The 14,521-nt window shown below is 48.8% G+C and overlaps 1 protein-coding gene across 1 annotated transcript; it reads left to right on the top strand.

Moving 5' to 3' along the window:
* Positions 1–5,221: 5,221 nt before the first annotated feature.
* Positions 5,222–11,784, top strand: LOC309653745 (nuclear RNA export factor 2-like; the record flags this gene model as incomplete). The annotated part of the gene is made up of 17 exons (XM_082478551.1): positions 5,222–5,263; positions 5,380–5,460; positions 5,598–5,667; positions 5,814–5,902; positions 6,022–6,129; positions 6,317–6,426; positions 7,187–7,209; positions 7,825–7,931; positions 8,646–8,714; positions 8,798–8,853; positions 8,997–9,104; positions 9,211–9,269; positions 9,378–9,493; positions 9,589–9,631; positions 10,197–10,269; positions 10,808–10,967; positions 11,685–11,784. 17 exons carry the CDS (start codon positions 5,222–5,224, stop codon positions 11,712–11,714), a joined length of 1,344 nt encoding a protein of 447 aa, XP_082334677.1. The 3' UTR covers positions 11,715–11,784.
* Between the last annotated feature and the right edge of the window lie 2,737 nt (positions 11,785–14,521).

Here is a 14,521-nt window from a genome sequence, read left to right as displayed (position 1 = left end):
GGCATTTTAATTGTTTCTACTTCTTGGCTGTTGTGAATAGTGCTGCTATGAACATAGATGTGCAAGTACCTCCTCAAGATTCTACTTTCAGTTCTTCTGGATATATACCCAGAAGTGGGATTGTTGGGTCATATGGGAGTTGTATTTTTCATTTTTTTTGGAATCTCCATACACACGCATAAAGAATGAATGGGTCAAAGAAGAAGTCACAAAGGAAATTAGAAACTGCTTTGAGACAAATTAAAATGAAAGTCCATCATACCAAAACTTATGGGATGCAGCAAAGGTGTGCTAAGAAGGAAGTTTATAGCTTTAAATGTGTACATTGAAAAGACAAAAGATCTCAAATCAACAACGTAACTTTACACCTCAAGAAATTAGAAACAGAAGAATAAACTAAAGCCAAAACTAGCAGAAGGAAGGAGATATATAAGAGCAGAGATAAATGAAATAGAGAAGAAATACAACAACAATAGAAGAAAAGTAAATGAAACTAAGAGTTGGCTTTTTGTTAAAGCTACACAAAATTGACAAACGCCTTAGTTAGACTCACTAAGAAAAAAAAAATAGAAGACACTCAAATAATTAAAATCAGAAATGAAAGAGGGACATTACAACTGATACTACAGAAATTAAAAGGATTATTAGCGAATACTGTGAATAATTGTATGCCAACAAATTGGAAAACCTAGAAGAAATGGATAAAGTCCCCCAAACAGACAATCTAGCAAGACTGAATCGTAAAGAAATACATAATATGAACAGATCGATTAATGAGGAAGGAGATTTAATCAGTTCTCAAATATCTCCCAGCAAAGTAAATCCCAGGACCACATGGCTTCACTGGATTAGTCTATCAAGTACTTGACAAGGCGATGTCTGAGATTGCTTGTGTCTGAATCACCTTGATGAGGGAGGTCTCTAGCCCTGTTTAGGCACCCGACATAGTTGGTCAGCCGGGGGACTGCGGTAGCTGTTAGCTGGCCCCCTTCTACGCTTTCCCCTTGGCAACGTTATTTCTGAAGGAATGTGGGTTCTTGCAAATGACTCTGACTCTTCCTATACACCATACATAGACCACATGCCCTTACTGCTCCCTTTAAAATGTGAATTTTTCCCTTTCATTGCTGGATTTTCCTGAAAACGAGTTGGTTGCCTGGCATTCTCCAAACGTCACCAATAAGGTTCCTCTTTGTTGTTGTTATTGTTGATGAGTATCATTATGAACTCCTGGCTTTTGAACATTGTTGGTGGGCTTCAAACCATTGTTATGTGGTGTTGAGCAGAGGAGTGAAATGATTTGACTTGCGCTCTGCTGCTGGGTTGAAAGCAGACAGGTAAGGGAGCCAGGATGAAAGCAGAGGGGCCAGCTGGACAGCAGTACAGTCCAGGAGATAGATGTTGGTATCTTGGCCAGGGTGGTGGTAATGGAGGTGGTGAGAAGTGGCTGGCTTCTGGACATACTTTGAGAGAGGGGCCGAGAGAATTTCCTGACCAGTTGGATGTGGAGTGTGGGAGAAAGAGAGCACGCCAGGCCCCCTCCGAGGTTTGGGGACCGAGCAAGTGGCATCTGTGGGTCCAATGCCCTATCTGTGTTTACTTTCACTTCCAGTGCCACACAGGGAAAGTCCCAAGGTTGTGAGTAGCAGGACTGCCCTGACAGCGGGCCACACAGGGAAAGCAACGGCTCCTCAGAGGAGTTCATCTGAGGCCTGGTCGTAATCACTCCATCGTGGAGTGATCAGCCCTGGACGGATCTTTACTCGTAAGCGTGCCCTGAGACAACATGGAATAGTTAATGTACAAAAGGCACAGCCCACAAACCTAGAGAGCCTTAAGTATTACAACCCAAAGGAAGCTGGTTTCTAACAGTGTAATTACCATAATCCTCCCTCCCCACAAGCCACTGGTATGATTATCTGCTGGTTCCCTGTTTCAGTGGAATGTGTTAAAAATAAAATACCCTTAGTGAATCCACCTATGGGGAAGAGAATTGACACGATCTTATTTCTGCAGGTGCCGAAAAACTTCCAAATCTTTTCCCATGGTGAATTAGATATGTTGGAGGGGAGAATTTGTGGGCGGAGGGGTGAACAACAACACAACTCCTAGGAGTGAATAAAAGGTGAGGTATAACCAGGACACTTTCTAAGCGTGCCTGTGGCTTCAGTATCCAGTACAGTAGATGTCAGAGCAAAGAAAATGAACAAGAGCCAAAGAGAGGCCTTACAGAATGATGAAAGGATCAGGACACCAGGGAGACATAAAGATCCTAAATGTGTATGAACACAAACAACAGAGCCTCAAAGTACATGAATCAAAAACTGGTGGAGCTGACAGGAGAAAGAGCCAGATCTATAAATATAGTGGGGGCCTTCCACACCCACCTCCCTCTTAGCAAGTGACAGAATTACCAGAGAGAAAATCAGCAAGGATATAGGAGACCTGAATAACACAGGAAACTAACGAGATCTTCATGACATAAATAGAACAGTCTGCCCACCAACAGCAGAGTACAGGTTTTTCCCCGAGGGTCTCTGTAACATTCACCAAGTTAGACCATCTCCTCGACCATCAGACAAGCCTCAGTAAATTCAGAAAGAACTGAGGGACTTCCCTGGTGGTGCAGTGGTTAAGAATCCGCCTGTCAGTGCAGGGGACACAGGTTCGAGCCCTGGTCAGGAAGATCCCACATGCCGCGTAGCAGCTCAGCCCGTGCGCCTCAACTACTGAGCCTGCGCTCTAGAGCCCTCGAGCCACAACTACTGAGCCCGCGTGCCTAGAGCCCAAACTCCGCAACAAGAGAAGCCGCCGCGACGAGAAGCCCGTGCACCACAGCGAAGAGTAGCCCCCACTAGCCGCAAGTAGAGAAAGCCCGTGTGCAGCAACAAAGACGCAACGCAGACATAAATAAAGAAATTAACTTATTAAAAAAAAAAAAAGAATTGAAATGTCCCAGAGTGTGTTCCCTGGCCACGATGGAATCAAATTAGAAACCAGTAATAGAAAGCAAAAAGAAGAATCCCTAAACATTTGGAAATGGTGGCTGACACATCATTCCAGGTTATCATTCACACCCTTGTTATAGAAGAGCTGAAGTGAGGAAGAGTTGCCTGCTGAGCTGAAAGGCATTTCAGGCTGGCCCAAAAGAGAGCTCACCCTGGCTCTTTCAAACAGAGTATTGTTCAGGGCAAGGCTGGAGGGAGGGAGCCAGTTCAGGAGGCTGTGACATCAGTGCCACCTGACATTAAAGCTCCTAGTGCACTGGCAAAGGAAGTCCAGCTAGCTTGCTGGTTGTTAGTGGAATCGGTGTGGTGGCTGATTGGATGTGGGAAGCACGAGAGAGGTATTGGTGTGGTTGTTGGAAAGTCCTGAGAGAAGGCAAGATTCGGGTGCCTTCCTGGTACATATATGACTGGTGTCCAGTCTAACCCATGGACGCATACACCTCGGATCCTTATCAGTCCTGCTCTACTGTGTTAAAAGTTTCAACGCAGTTGTCCTCTCCTCCCTCGTCCTTCTCCTCCCTCTTTCTCCTCCTTGTCCTCCTCTTCCTCATCCTGCTCCTCCTCGATTCTTCCCCTGATAGTGCCATCTGTCGGATAAGGCTGTCCTCTCTGCACAGGCAGAAGAGTGTCCTTTCTGAGGTTTGTGGGATTGGTCCCTTAGGCCAGGTTGGCACTGTGCCTGCCCTACCATCCTGTTAGCCTAAGACATGGTATGTGGTAAGTGCACCACAGATGTGTCTTCAAACCTGTATTTTTGTTCCTCTTTTCAGAATACAGTGATGGTGGTAGACCACCTCAAGGAAGAAAGAAAGGTTGTAGTTCTTTCCCAGGTAATTCTGGCAAGAGGAGCCCTCATTATGAACACGGTGGGGGTGAGCCTCAGCCCTCACACCTCCAGGAGGATGATGGAAACGTGGTGAAGAGGGATGTCCAGGAGGACCCCGAAGTAAGACAGTAAGTGACCAGGCAGCAGGGTTTGTACACGGCAGCCCCTGGGACTATGCACCTCTCTCACTCTCCGTGGACTTGCTTTTCTTCTGTCACTGCAAAACTGAAGCATGCTAGAAGTGAAATAATGGTTGAGCAATCCTAATTGTAGTGCTGGTGTCAAAGAGACGAGGGTGTACAGAAGACTTTCTTAGCACGTATGGCCACTCACCCTCCTTCTCTCCACATCCCCCCTGCAGCTCTCCCTGTACCATCCGAGGCAACGAGAGAACAGTGAGACTGGACAGTGAAGGCCACGTGCATATTACTGTGTGGGGAAACAGAAAACCTCTGGAGAGAGAAATGTGGGAGAACACACAAGATGGAAGCCCAGGGAGCTGGTTCATGGTCACTGTGAGTATCCTGAAAAATGTATGGAATGTGCAGGAGAGAAAAGTCAGGGAGAGTTGTGTTAGTCTCATGTTGAGATGCTGGTTTATTTCACTGGGGACAGCTTGTAATCTGTCCTTTTTATGACCAGGAGTTAACAATCTTGTTCATCTAAGGGCAGATTCAGAGAAGCAGTGTAAAGGGAACAGGCTGACTGTGAGGAGAACGGAGGAGCCTGTCTCAGAGCAAAGATGGAAACTACTGCCAAGGATATGGAGCAACTCCACATTGGAGGTCTCAGTTTGGCAAGCTGAGTGTGGGAGATGGAGGGTCGAGCCTCTGGAGACCTTGTCTGAGGGGCAAGCAGTGTCTGCACTGGGTAGGATCTCCTGGAAATTTATAAAAGGAAGATCATCTCTGACATCTTGATTATTTGGAAGAGAGTTTGACTGGAGATAAAGAGTATTTAGGAAATCCATATTACGCACACCCATAAGAAATCATGCCACTGGTCCCTTCTTTAGAAGCCCTGTCAAGCTCAGTAGAAGGCTGGAAAAGAACAGGAAAAGGTTCGTCCTCCAGTCTAAATTCCCTGTTGTCTGTCCTCTCTCCCATCCCTTCTTTTCATCCTTAGATTCCTTGTGGGATACAGTATGACAAGACATGGTTAATGAACTCAATCCAGAGCCATTGCAGTGTCCCCTTCACTCCAGTGGACGTAAGAGAGGATGCCGAAGCCAGACGCGTGGGCACAGGGAAGGGGGAGAGAGAGACCTGGTTCAGCAGGGTCTGTTGGCTTCTGATACTATTGCTGTTGCATTCAATCCCTGTAGTTCCACTTTGTGCAAAATGGGGCTCGGTTCTTTGTCCAGGAAGCTAGCACTGCCTCTGCATTGATGGATGTCAGCTACAAGATTTGTGACCAGGAGTGCCGAAAGGTGTGTGTCGCAGGCATTACCTGTACCTCATCCTGAGGAAGGAGTACAGGCCAGGGGCTGGCTGTTTTCTTTGGAACTAGAGTTCCTGGTGCTTACCCCACCTCTTCTTCCTGCAGATACCTGTGTTTGTCAGCCCCTTCGCTGCTCCCTACCCTGTGCGGGATAAGTTGAAGCCAGAAGAAATGGAGCAGCTAAAAGTAATGCAGACTCAAGGCATTTTGTGTGCCAGCGCTCAGACCCACCTCTCCTTCCTCCAGCCCCCGTCCCCCTCGCCCCTGATTTCCCTGCCACCACCACAGCCTCAGAGCGGCTCTCTCCATCTCTCTCTCCGCAGCTGACCTTGAGCAAACGATTTGATGTCTCCCAGCAAGCTCTTGACCTCCAGAGGCTCCGCGCTGACCCAGGTACGGCTGACAGCAGTAATTCTAGGGTGGGCGAGGGCAGAGGGGTCTTCCTGGAGGGAGACTTAGGGATGGTAATGTGGGGCGGGGCTGGTGCTGGCCCCAGACCCCACTCAGCCATCTGATTCCCTCCCCTCTCCTTCCTGAAGACTTGGTGGGCCATGATATTGATATAATTCTGAATCGAAGAAACTGCATGGCTGCCACCCTGCAGATCATCAAAAAGAATTTCCCTGAGGTGAGGCTGTAGGCCCAGTGCTGGTATTAGGGTAGGGGGTGGAAGAGATGGGGTGGAGGGCAGATTTGTCTCCAAGGTCCTAGATAGTAACCTTCACTCTACCTCTTCTTGCCCCAAAGCTGTTGTCCTTGAACTTGAGCAGCAACAAACTGTACCAGCTGGATGGCCTGTCTGACATTATACAGATGGCCCCCACGGTCAAGATCCTGAACCTCTCCAAAAATGAGGTGAGAAGAGGGAGCCAGATCAAACTTGGGTTGAGAGTAGGGGAGGGGGCGTGTTAGTGGCCATCAGAGTGATGACAGGAGGCAGGTGAAGGTACCTGTGGGGGAGGGAGGGGGCTGGGGGTGCAGAGATCCGGATGTCCCTCTTTCCCTGGGATTCCTTTTCCCACTTCCGCCCCATATTTCTCAGCTGAAGTCTGTGTCGGAGTTGAGCAAGATTAAAGGGCTGAAGCTTGAAGAGCTGTGGCTGCAAGGGAACCCATTGTGTGGCACCTTCCCAAACCAGTCCACCTATGTAAGGTCAGTGTGAACACCCTGTCACCCTTCCTGGTGACCTTCACCCGTGGGAGCCTAGACTATCTGTGACAGTGCCCCTTTGCCAAAGGTGGCAGCCCTGGTCTTCTGGGAGGATCAGAGGCCCCACCTTCTGCTCTCTGTGTGCCTATCACCGGTGAGGAGTTTCCTTCCCCTGACCTGCTCACCTCTGCAGGGGCTCTGGGGTCTGTTTCCAGCTCTCTGCGCCCAGCTATATTCCGCCAAGGCCTCCCAAGAGTGTGCCGCAGGAAGCAGGGCTTCTCCTCCTCACCAGGACCAGGAGCGACCAGCCTTGATCCAGATGCTGGCGCCCTGGACTGAGAAGGGTCCTCCAGTCCAGGGCCTCTTGCTGAGAGAAGCCTTCCTTCTTCGTGCTGAGATGGCGTTTGCCTTCCCCGTTCTGAGAGGGGCCCTCTTCCCCTTCCTCCAAAGGGGTCCCCCCTCGTCTCCCAGGTTGACATGGGGGCTTTCCTGCGCCATGCTGAGGGCTGAGGCCGTGGGTGGCGGCTGTCATGACATTCATTCTGCTGGCCCAATGCCAGGAGCTGGACCCTCCTTGGGAAAAAGCAGGGCTCCTTGAGTCAAGGGGCCAGACGTGGGCCCCCGCCAGTGATCAGAGGGCTTCCTGAGGCAGGAGTGGAAGGCAGAGGGCAGAGGTGGTAGAGGAGACAGAAGGACAGGGCTCTCAGGGGCACTTCCCATCCCTCCCTGCACACGTCACATCATCCCATCTGGTCCTTCACAGGAGCCCTGGGCAGACTGAGACAGGTACGATTCCTCAGATAAAGAACTAACTCAGACAGGTGCAGGGGTCATCAGGAGAGAAGACGGTGATCATAAGACTGGGCCACGGATCCTCAGCCCCATACTGAGCTGGGACCTGACCCTTTCCTCATTCTGGGGGAGATGTGCCCCCATGGCGGCCCTGTTTCCCATGCCCAAGTCTGGCTGAACTCACACAGGTGACAAAGTTTCAACCAGCATGCAGTGGGGCCCCAGCCCAACATGTGCATATTTTCCATTCCTACCTGGTGTGTCTGGGCGATTCTGGGGCAGGTGAAGAGCCGCAACAGGGGCGCCGTTTCCCCTTTCTTCTCTCTTCTTCCCTGACCCCGACCACGGGAGAGCTTCTTTCCCTTCCCTTTGTTTTCTCTCTCTCCCTTGTCTCTGTGCCCCTATGTCTCTCTCATCTCTCCCCTCCTACCTTCACTCCCTTTCTGCCTTCATCCCCTCCATCTCCCTCCCTGAGCCCCACCTCACTCACCTCCCTGGCCCAGCATCCTGGGCCATCCCTGGGGGGTGTCCGGGTCTTGCCAGAGTGCTGGACCCCCAGTGAGGTAGCAGAGCCCCGGGCTCCCACCCCATTCCCTCTTCTCCCCACAGCCTTCAGTGGGGCCCTGGAGGAAGGAAGGGAGGAGAAGGAAGCCCTGCAGTATGGGTTTGAAATGCTGCTCCCTGTGGCACTGGAGAAGGGAGTGCGAGTAGTCTGGGTGGGAGCTACCCAGGCGAAGGAGAGGAAGGGAGGGAGGGAAGGAATATTAAAGTGAAGGTATTGAGAGAGATGAGGAGACAGTGCCTTTCAGACAGTAAGATGACAGATGCTCAGTGCTCAACAGGGAAGTGGACCGAAAACCCTTAAAATCAGAAGCAGAGGTGGGCAAAGGGCGCTGCTGGATGGGCCAGAACACACTGATCTCTGTTTATGGTATTACTGTTTTAACTCAAAGGAAGCATTGCAACCTTGAACTATTAACCACCTCTTCTCTATTTTTGGTGTTGGACAGGGCCATCAGAGAATGTTTCCCGAAGTTGTTACGCCTGGTAAGTGCCTACGTAAATCATTGTCTCTTACGAATGTAAGAGTGCCTCTGCACCTGCCCTCAAGCCCTTTGGGTCTTGCCTAGATCACATATTAGCATCAGAACCTTAACCATTTTGGGGGGCATGGACTCCTGAAAATGACATGGATATACTTGCTGGAAAAATACCCATAAATACACACACGCACACGCACAAGTTGAATATAACCCTAGAGACTTCCAGGACCTCATGGTGAAGACATCCAGTGTAAGCTTTCCCATGGAATTTCCAGGGCCCTTTCACACCTGACCTCTGACCCTCACCCTCCTGGGCCCATCCTTTTCCCGGATCATCCAGGGCCACTCCCCTGGTCTCCACTCCTGACTTCCTCTTCCCTTCTCCAGGATGGCCAGGAGTTACCGTCACCAGTTACCGCTGACGTTGACACTCCCTGCGTATTAAAGCCCTGCAAGGTGAGGAAGAGGATCAAACGACATTTGGGGTGTTGCAGGGAGGCTTTATCCACTGCATAGTCTCAAATGCCTTTTGATTCCAGGGCAGCTACTTTGGATGCGATGAGCTGAAGAGCCTAGTCCTGCAATTCCTGCAGCAGTAAGTACCTCTGGGAAGCTGAGCAAGGGGGAGAGGGCGAGGACAGGTGAGGCCACCTAAGCACAGGTCTGCTCAGGGGAGTTTCCAAGTCTCATTTGAGGTCCAGACCACAGAGATAGACTGTCCTCATTGCTCCCCCTCAGGTACTACTTGATCCATGACTGTGGAGACCGACAGGGTCTCGTGGGTGCTTATCACGAGCAGGCCTGCTTCTCCCTGACCATTCCCTTCCACCCCGAGGACCCAGCCCCGTGAGTATCACAGCACAGGCTCTGCTCCTGGGCCGTGTGGCTCCCCAGCAGACACAGGCCAGCTCCTGCAAACACCCACCACCCACTGTTGCTCTTTGTCTCCTAGAAGCAGCTTGTGCAGGTACTTCAAGGACAGCCGGAATATGAAGAAGCTCACGGACCCCCGTGAGTGTGTGATGGGAAGACTGGGTGGGAAAGGGCGGTGAAGGGGTCAATCATAGGGCCCAGGGCGTGGCAGCCCCTGACCTTCGCTCGCTTCCCCTCCCCTCACAGACCTGCGGGTCCAGCTGCTGAAGCACACAAATCGTGTCATTGTGCACACCCTCTGTGTGTTGCCCAAGACTCAGCATGACTTAAGCTCCTTCGTGGTGGACACGTGGTTCCAGACGGTGAGTGCCTGCTTCCTCCCTCGGGCGGGCCCAGGAAGCCGCAGGTGGGTAGGAGGTGCAGGTGGTGACTGGGCGCCTGGGCTCTTCCCTTTCAGGAAACGATGCTCTGCTTCTCCGTCAGCGGGGTGTTCAAGGAAGGTGAGTGTGTGTAGATCCCCACCCCAGATGCCCCACTGCTGCCTCCCCCTGGCCAGGCTCACTCCCAGAACCACCCAGCTTCCCTGACCCCTTCCCTTCCCTTCCCCTCGCCTCCCCTCCCCTTCCCCACTGTGTTCTCCAGCCCTCAGGCTTCCCACAGACAATCCAGGTCTGAGCTGTGTCCATGCCTGTCTGCCCTGCACACCCTGGGCGTTGGGGACACAGGCTGCGGAGTTTGGTGGCTCTCATCCCAGATACTCACTCTGAGAACTTGGGCCGTTACTTAACCTCTCAGTTTCCTCATTTGCAAAATGGGGTGGTAGTATCCACCTCTTGGGCGGCTGTGAAAAACGCATCCCGTGAACCTGTGTAGTGGTTGTCAGGGGCCCTGTCACTGGGCGCAGACTGCTCCTAGAGTTGCCCTCCCCATTGCCGACACCCTGGCCCCCGTGAACAAATGCCCTCTCAGCATGAGTGTGAAGTCACAGCCTGACTGGGGACCGCCGTGTGAGCGTGTACAGCACGTGCGGCTCTAAGGGGTACTGTTGTTTGTTTGCTGTTGAAGTGGAAGGAAGTTCTCAGGACTGTGTGCGTGCCTTCACCCGGACCTTCATCGCTACCCCTGCCAGCTACTCCAGGTGAGAGCCCTGTTGTGGGCGGGAATGCCCATCTCCGCCTGCGCTCAGGGGCGTGGGAATGTGGTGGCGCGGACCTTAGGTTTACTCGGTATTGTGGAAAGCCAGCAGGGAGATCCCAGGAGCAGTCTAGCCTAGTGGTTAAGAAGAGCATGGGCTCTGGAATCGGCCTATGCGTTCTCTCCTTGACCCAACACTCACTCGCTGTGTGACCTTGGTCAAGTCACATGACCTCTCTGTGACTCAGTGTCTTCTTCCGAGAATGGGGATCAGAGCGTCCACCCCTTGGGCTGTGGTAAAGGGTAAATGCGAAATTGCCCGTGGGTTGGGGATAAACCTATAAATCGAGTGAAGGTGGTAGACAGTCTCTCCAAAGGTGGGCTCTGTGGGGAGGGCCAGAGGTACCAGTCAAGGAACCTGGGAGACAGACACAGGAGGGGCGTGGAAGGAATCTGGTTGCTGAGTGCCAGTGGGAGCGGAGTCAATATTGGGGGTGTGTGTGTCCATCCAGGCATAGTCTGAGGGCCCATTTTTCCTTCAGTCTGTGGATCGTGAATGACGAGCTGTTTGTGAGGGACGCCAGCCCCAGTGAGACCCAGAGTGTGTTCTCCATCCCAGCGCCTACGCCCACCTCCAGCTCCATGCACACCCTCTCCCAGGAGCAGCAGGACATCATGCAGGCGTCCTCCACCCCACCTGAGGTGAACCTCTAGTGGAATCAGAAGTGAGTGCTGGGTTTGCGTGGGCATAGGAGGGAGCTGGGAGGAGTAGAGGGGTGATTAATGGGAACTTGAAGGTAATTATTTTACATCTATTTTTTTCTTACAAACGTTTAGTTGTGAGAAATTCCCTAATTTCATACTAATACCTTTCCATGTATTATAAAATACAGGTTTCCTATCTTATATACTGTTTTGAAACTTCTTTTGTTTATTATTAGTACCAGCATTTCCTCTCAGTATATGTGAAGCTACATTATTCTTTCTAAGAACAATATATTAAACAATTGAATTCCAGAAAGCCATAAGCTATTATTGATAGGCATTTACCTTTTCGCTTCTTTTTCAGCATTACATGCTGTGGCATCTGCTCATTCTGGTACATACATGTTGGTAAACTTGAAGGCGTGCTCTTGTAGCATAGATTTAGCTGTGACGTTGTGTGGTCAAGTGTCTCCAGTTTGGTCCTAAGGGAGGTCATCTATCCTCCCCCACTACAGGTGCTTTCAGTACGATGACTAGACTATACCAGAACTAAAAAATTCTTTACTCATTAAAAAGTCAATTCTGAGATAAGAAGAAATAGACTTCTAGGGTTTCAGGAAGGTGAAGGCAGACAGAAGTCAGGTGCCCTGGGGTTGAAACTCAACGGCTGCTGGCTCTGCTGACATCCCAATTCTTTCTCTTTACTTTCTTCAGCCCAAGGGCAAGATTCCAGATGAATTTTGAGATGAGACCCTCATCCACTGACCTGGGATCTTGAGAACAAAACTCTGCAAATGAGCCTTTAGATGTCATTTTCATCCTCGTCATATTTGTTACCTCTCTTCTCTTAACTGAAGCCATATCCATGACTAAGCTTGCAGTCCAGCTAATCAGGAAACCAAAGTTTACCTTGTAGGCCTGCCAGTTGTTCTGTATTTTTCCCACGCATGATCCTTGTTTATCTTTATATTAAAGAGTAACATTGCACATTGTATGTTGTGTGTCTTGGATTGCTCTTCCCCTGACCCAACCATGAGTTAGTGGGGCCAGGACCAAAAGGTCCCATCTCCCACATCATCCCTGGCAGTCTCTAGCATTTATAGCCGACCTATACAGTGCTTGAAAATTATAGAGTAAGGACTCCATTCCTGGACTACCCTAAAATCCAAGCTTTGCCTCCTGATAACCTTCTCTCCACCACTTCAGTACTCACAAGTTGTGACCGTTCTGATGTTCACTTGTATAAACAAATATAACGTATTTAGCAAGTAAAGTACCATATTTACTCTAATAATTATGGTATTCTTAATCATTTAACAGGTCTAAAACTGTGCTAACATTTTTATTAGGTTCTTAGGTTGTGTAACTAACACTATTTTCCCCACAACTCCTATGTTGTTTTTTTAACTTATTTACTTTGAAATAATTATTGATTTACCAAAAGTTGCAACAAAATGTGTAGAGAGGTCATGTATACCCATCACTCACCTTCTCCTAATAATAACACCTTGTATTACTTTAGTACAGTATCGAAACTAAGAAATGGACATTGGTACAGTCCACTGAGCTTACTACAATTTCGCCATTTTACATGCACTCATTTGTGTGTTAGAACACCTGTGAATAATACTTATATATATAATTCCATGCACTTTTACCAGCTATGTAGGTGTTCTAACTATCACCACAAACCAGATCAAAAACTGTTTCATCACCACACGTTTCCCTCATGTTAGCCTTTATAGCCACACCCACCTTCTTCCTGATCCCACATCCCTAAACTCTGTCAGACACTTTTATAATTTCCTAAATGTCATAGAAATAGAATCATATAGTATATTATCTTTAGGAATGGATTTCTTTCACTCAGCATAACTCTCCTGAGATCCATCCAAGTTGTAAAGTGGGTCTATAGTCTGTTCCTTTGTATTGCTGAATAGGAGTCCATGGTGTGAATGTACCACAGTTTGTTTAGCCATTCCCCCGTTGAAAGACATCTGGGCTATTTCCACTTTTTAACTATTGTGAGTAAAACTGTGATGAACTTCATGTAAAGGTTTTTGTGTAAACATAAATTTTCATTTCTCTGGGTAAACGGCCCAGAGTGCAACTGCTGTATCATATGGTAATTGCATATTTCGTTCTGAAAACCCTGCCACATTGTTTTGCAGACGACCTGTACCATTTTGCATTCCCATTGGCAATGTATGAGTGACTCAGTTTATCCAGTGTTGTCTGCATTTGGTTTTGTCACTGTTTTTTTCAGCCATTCTGATAGGGGGGTTTAATATTTCATTGTGCTTTTAATTTGCATTTCCATGATGGCTAAAGATGTTGAATAGCTTTTCCTAAGCCTATTTGCCCTCTGTTCATGTCTTTCATCCATTTCATAATTGGATTAAGAGGCAAGAAGTTATCTCTAGAGAGCTGCCGTGGCTCTGGCTAACAGGCAGAGTAAGAGAATATGAGGCCCCTCGAGACTCACTTTTCTTGACAGGGAGGGCAGAAGTGGGGCTGAAGCTATTAAATGTTCCTCAAATTAGGACGGAACTTGGATATGGAACAGGATTAAGAGGTGGGGGCATCTCTGGGTCCATCTGTGGAGATCTGGATACGGCAGAAAAAGAAGGGGGATGTGGGGCAGAGGAAAAACAGTGGAAGGAGGGAGATACAGGGGGATGCCTTCTAAATGATGCTAGATTCATCACTCTCAGCCTGCTCAATGGAGTGCAAAAAACTACTCTCCTAGACATGTGGTTTTCAACTCTGGATATCCATTAGGATCCCCTCTAATGCTCAGATTCAACCAACTGAATCAGAGCCTCTAGGGGTAAGCCCAGTCATCAGTATCTTTAAGGTTCACCTCAGTTGATTCTAATGAGCTGTCAAAATTGAAAACCTTATCTGACGGTGTATTAGTTTGCTATGGCTGCCATAACAAGATACCACAGGCTGAGTAGCTTAAACAACAGAAATTTATTTCTCACAGTTTTAAAGGTTGGAAGTCCAAGATCCAGGTGTTCACAGGTTTGGTTTCTTCTGAGGCCTCTCTCCTTGGCTTGCAAATGGCCTCCTTCTTACTCCTTCTTCACATGGCTGTCCCTCTGTGCATGCACCCCCTGGTATCTCTTTATGTGTCCTAAGCTCCTCTTATAAGGAAACCAATCATATTGGATTAGTGTCTACCCTAACGGCCTCATTTTAATTTAATCACCTCTTTAAAGGCCCTATCTTCAAACACAGTCACATTCTGAGGTACTGGGGGTTAAAGCTTCAACATATGAATTTGGGTAGGCCACAGTTCAGTCCACAACAGATGGTATGAGAAATACCTTGGTCTGAGAAATTCATCTCCCTTTTAGCTACCTTCCTGGAACTACTATACAACACTTCTGCCATCACCTCATTAGGTAGAAGTTGGTCATGTGACCATTGTTGGCTGCAAAGCAGGCTATAAATGTGGTCTTTTACTGGAAACATTACTGTACCAAATAAATTTGGGATTCTTTTATTAAGAAAGAAGGAGAATTGGTATAGAACATATGCTACAC

The sequence above is a fragment of the Balaenoptera physalus genome (genome assembly GCF_965194825.1).
Source record: "Balaenoptera physalus genome assembly, contig: HAP1_SCAFFOLD_1069, whole genome shotgun sequence".
In the NCBI taxonomy this organism is placed as follows: domain Eukaryota; kingdom Metazoa; phylum Chordata; class Mammalia; order Artiodactyla; family Balaenopteridae; genus Balaenoptera; species Balaenoptera physalus.
This window is presented reverse-complemented; position numbering and strand designations above follow the sequence as displayed.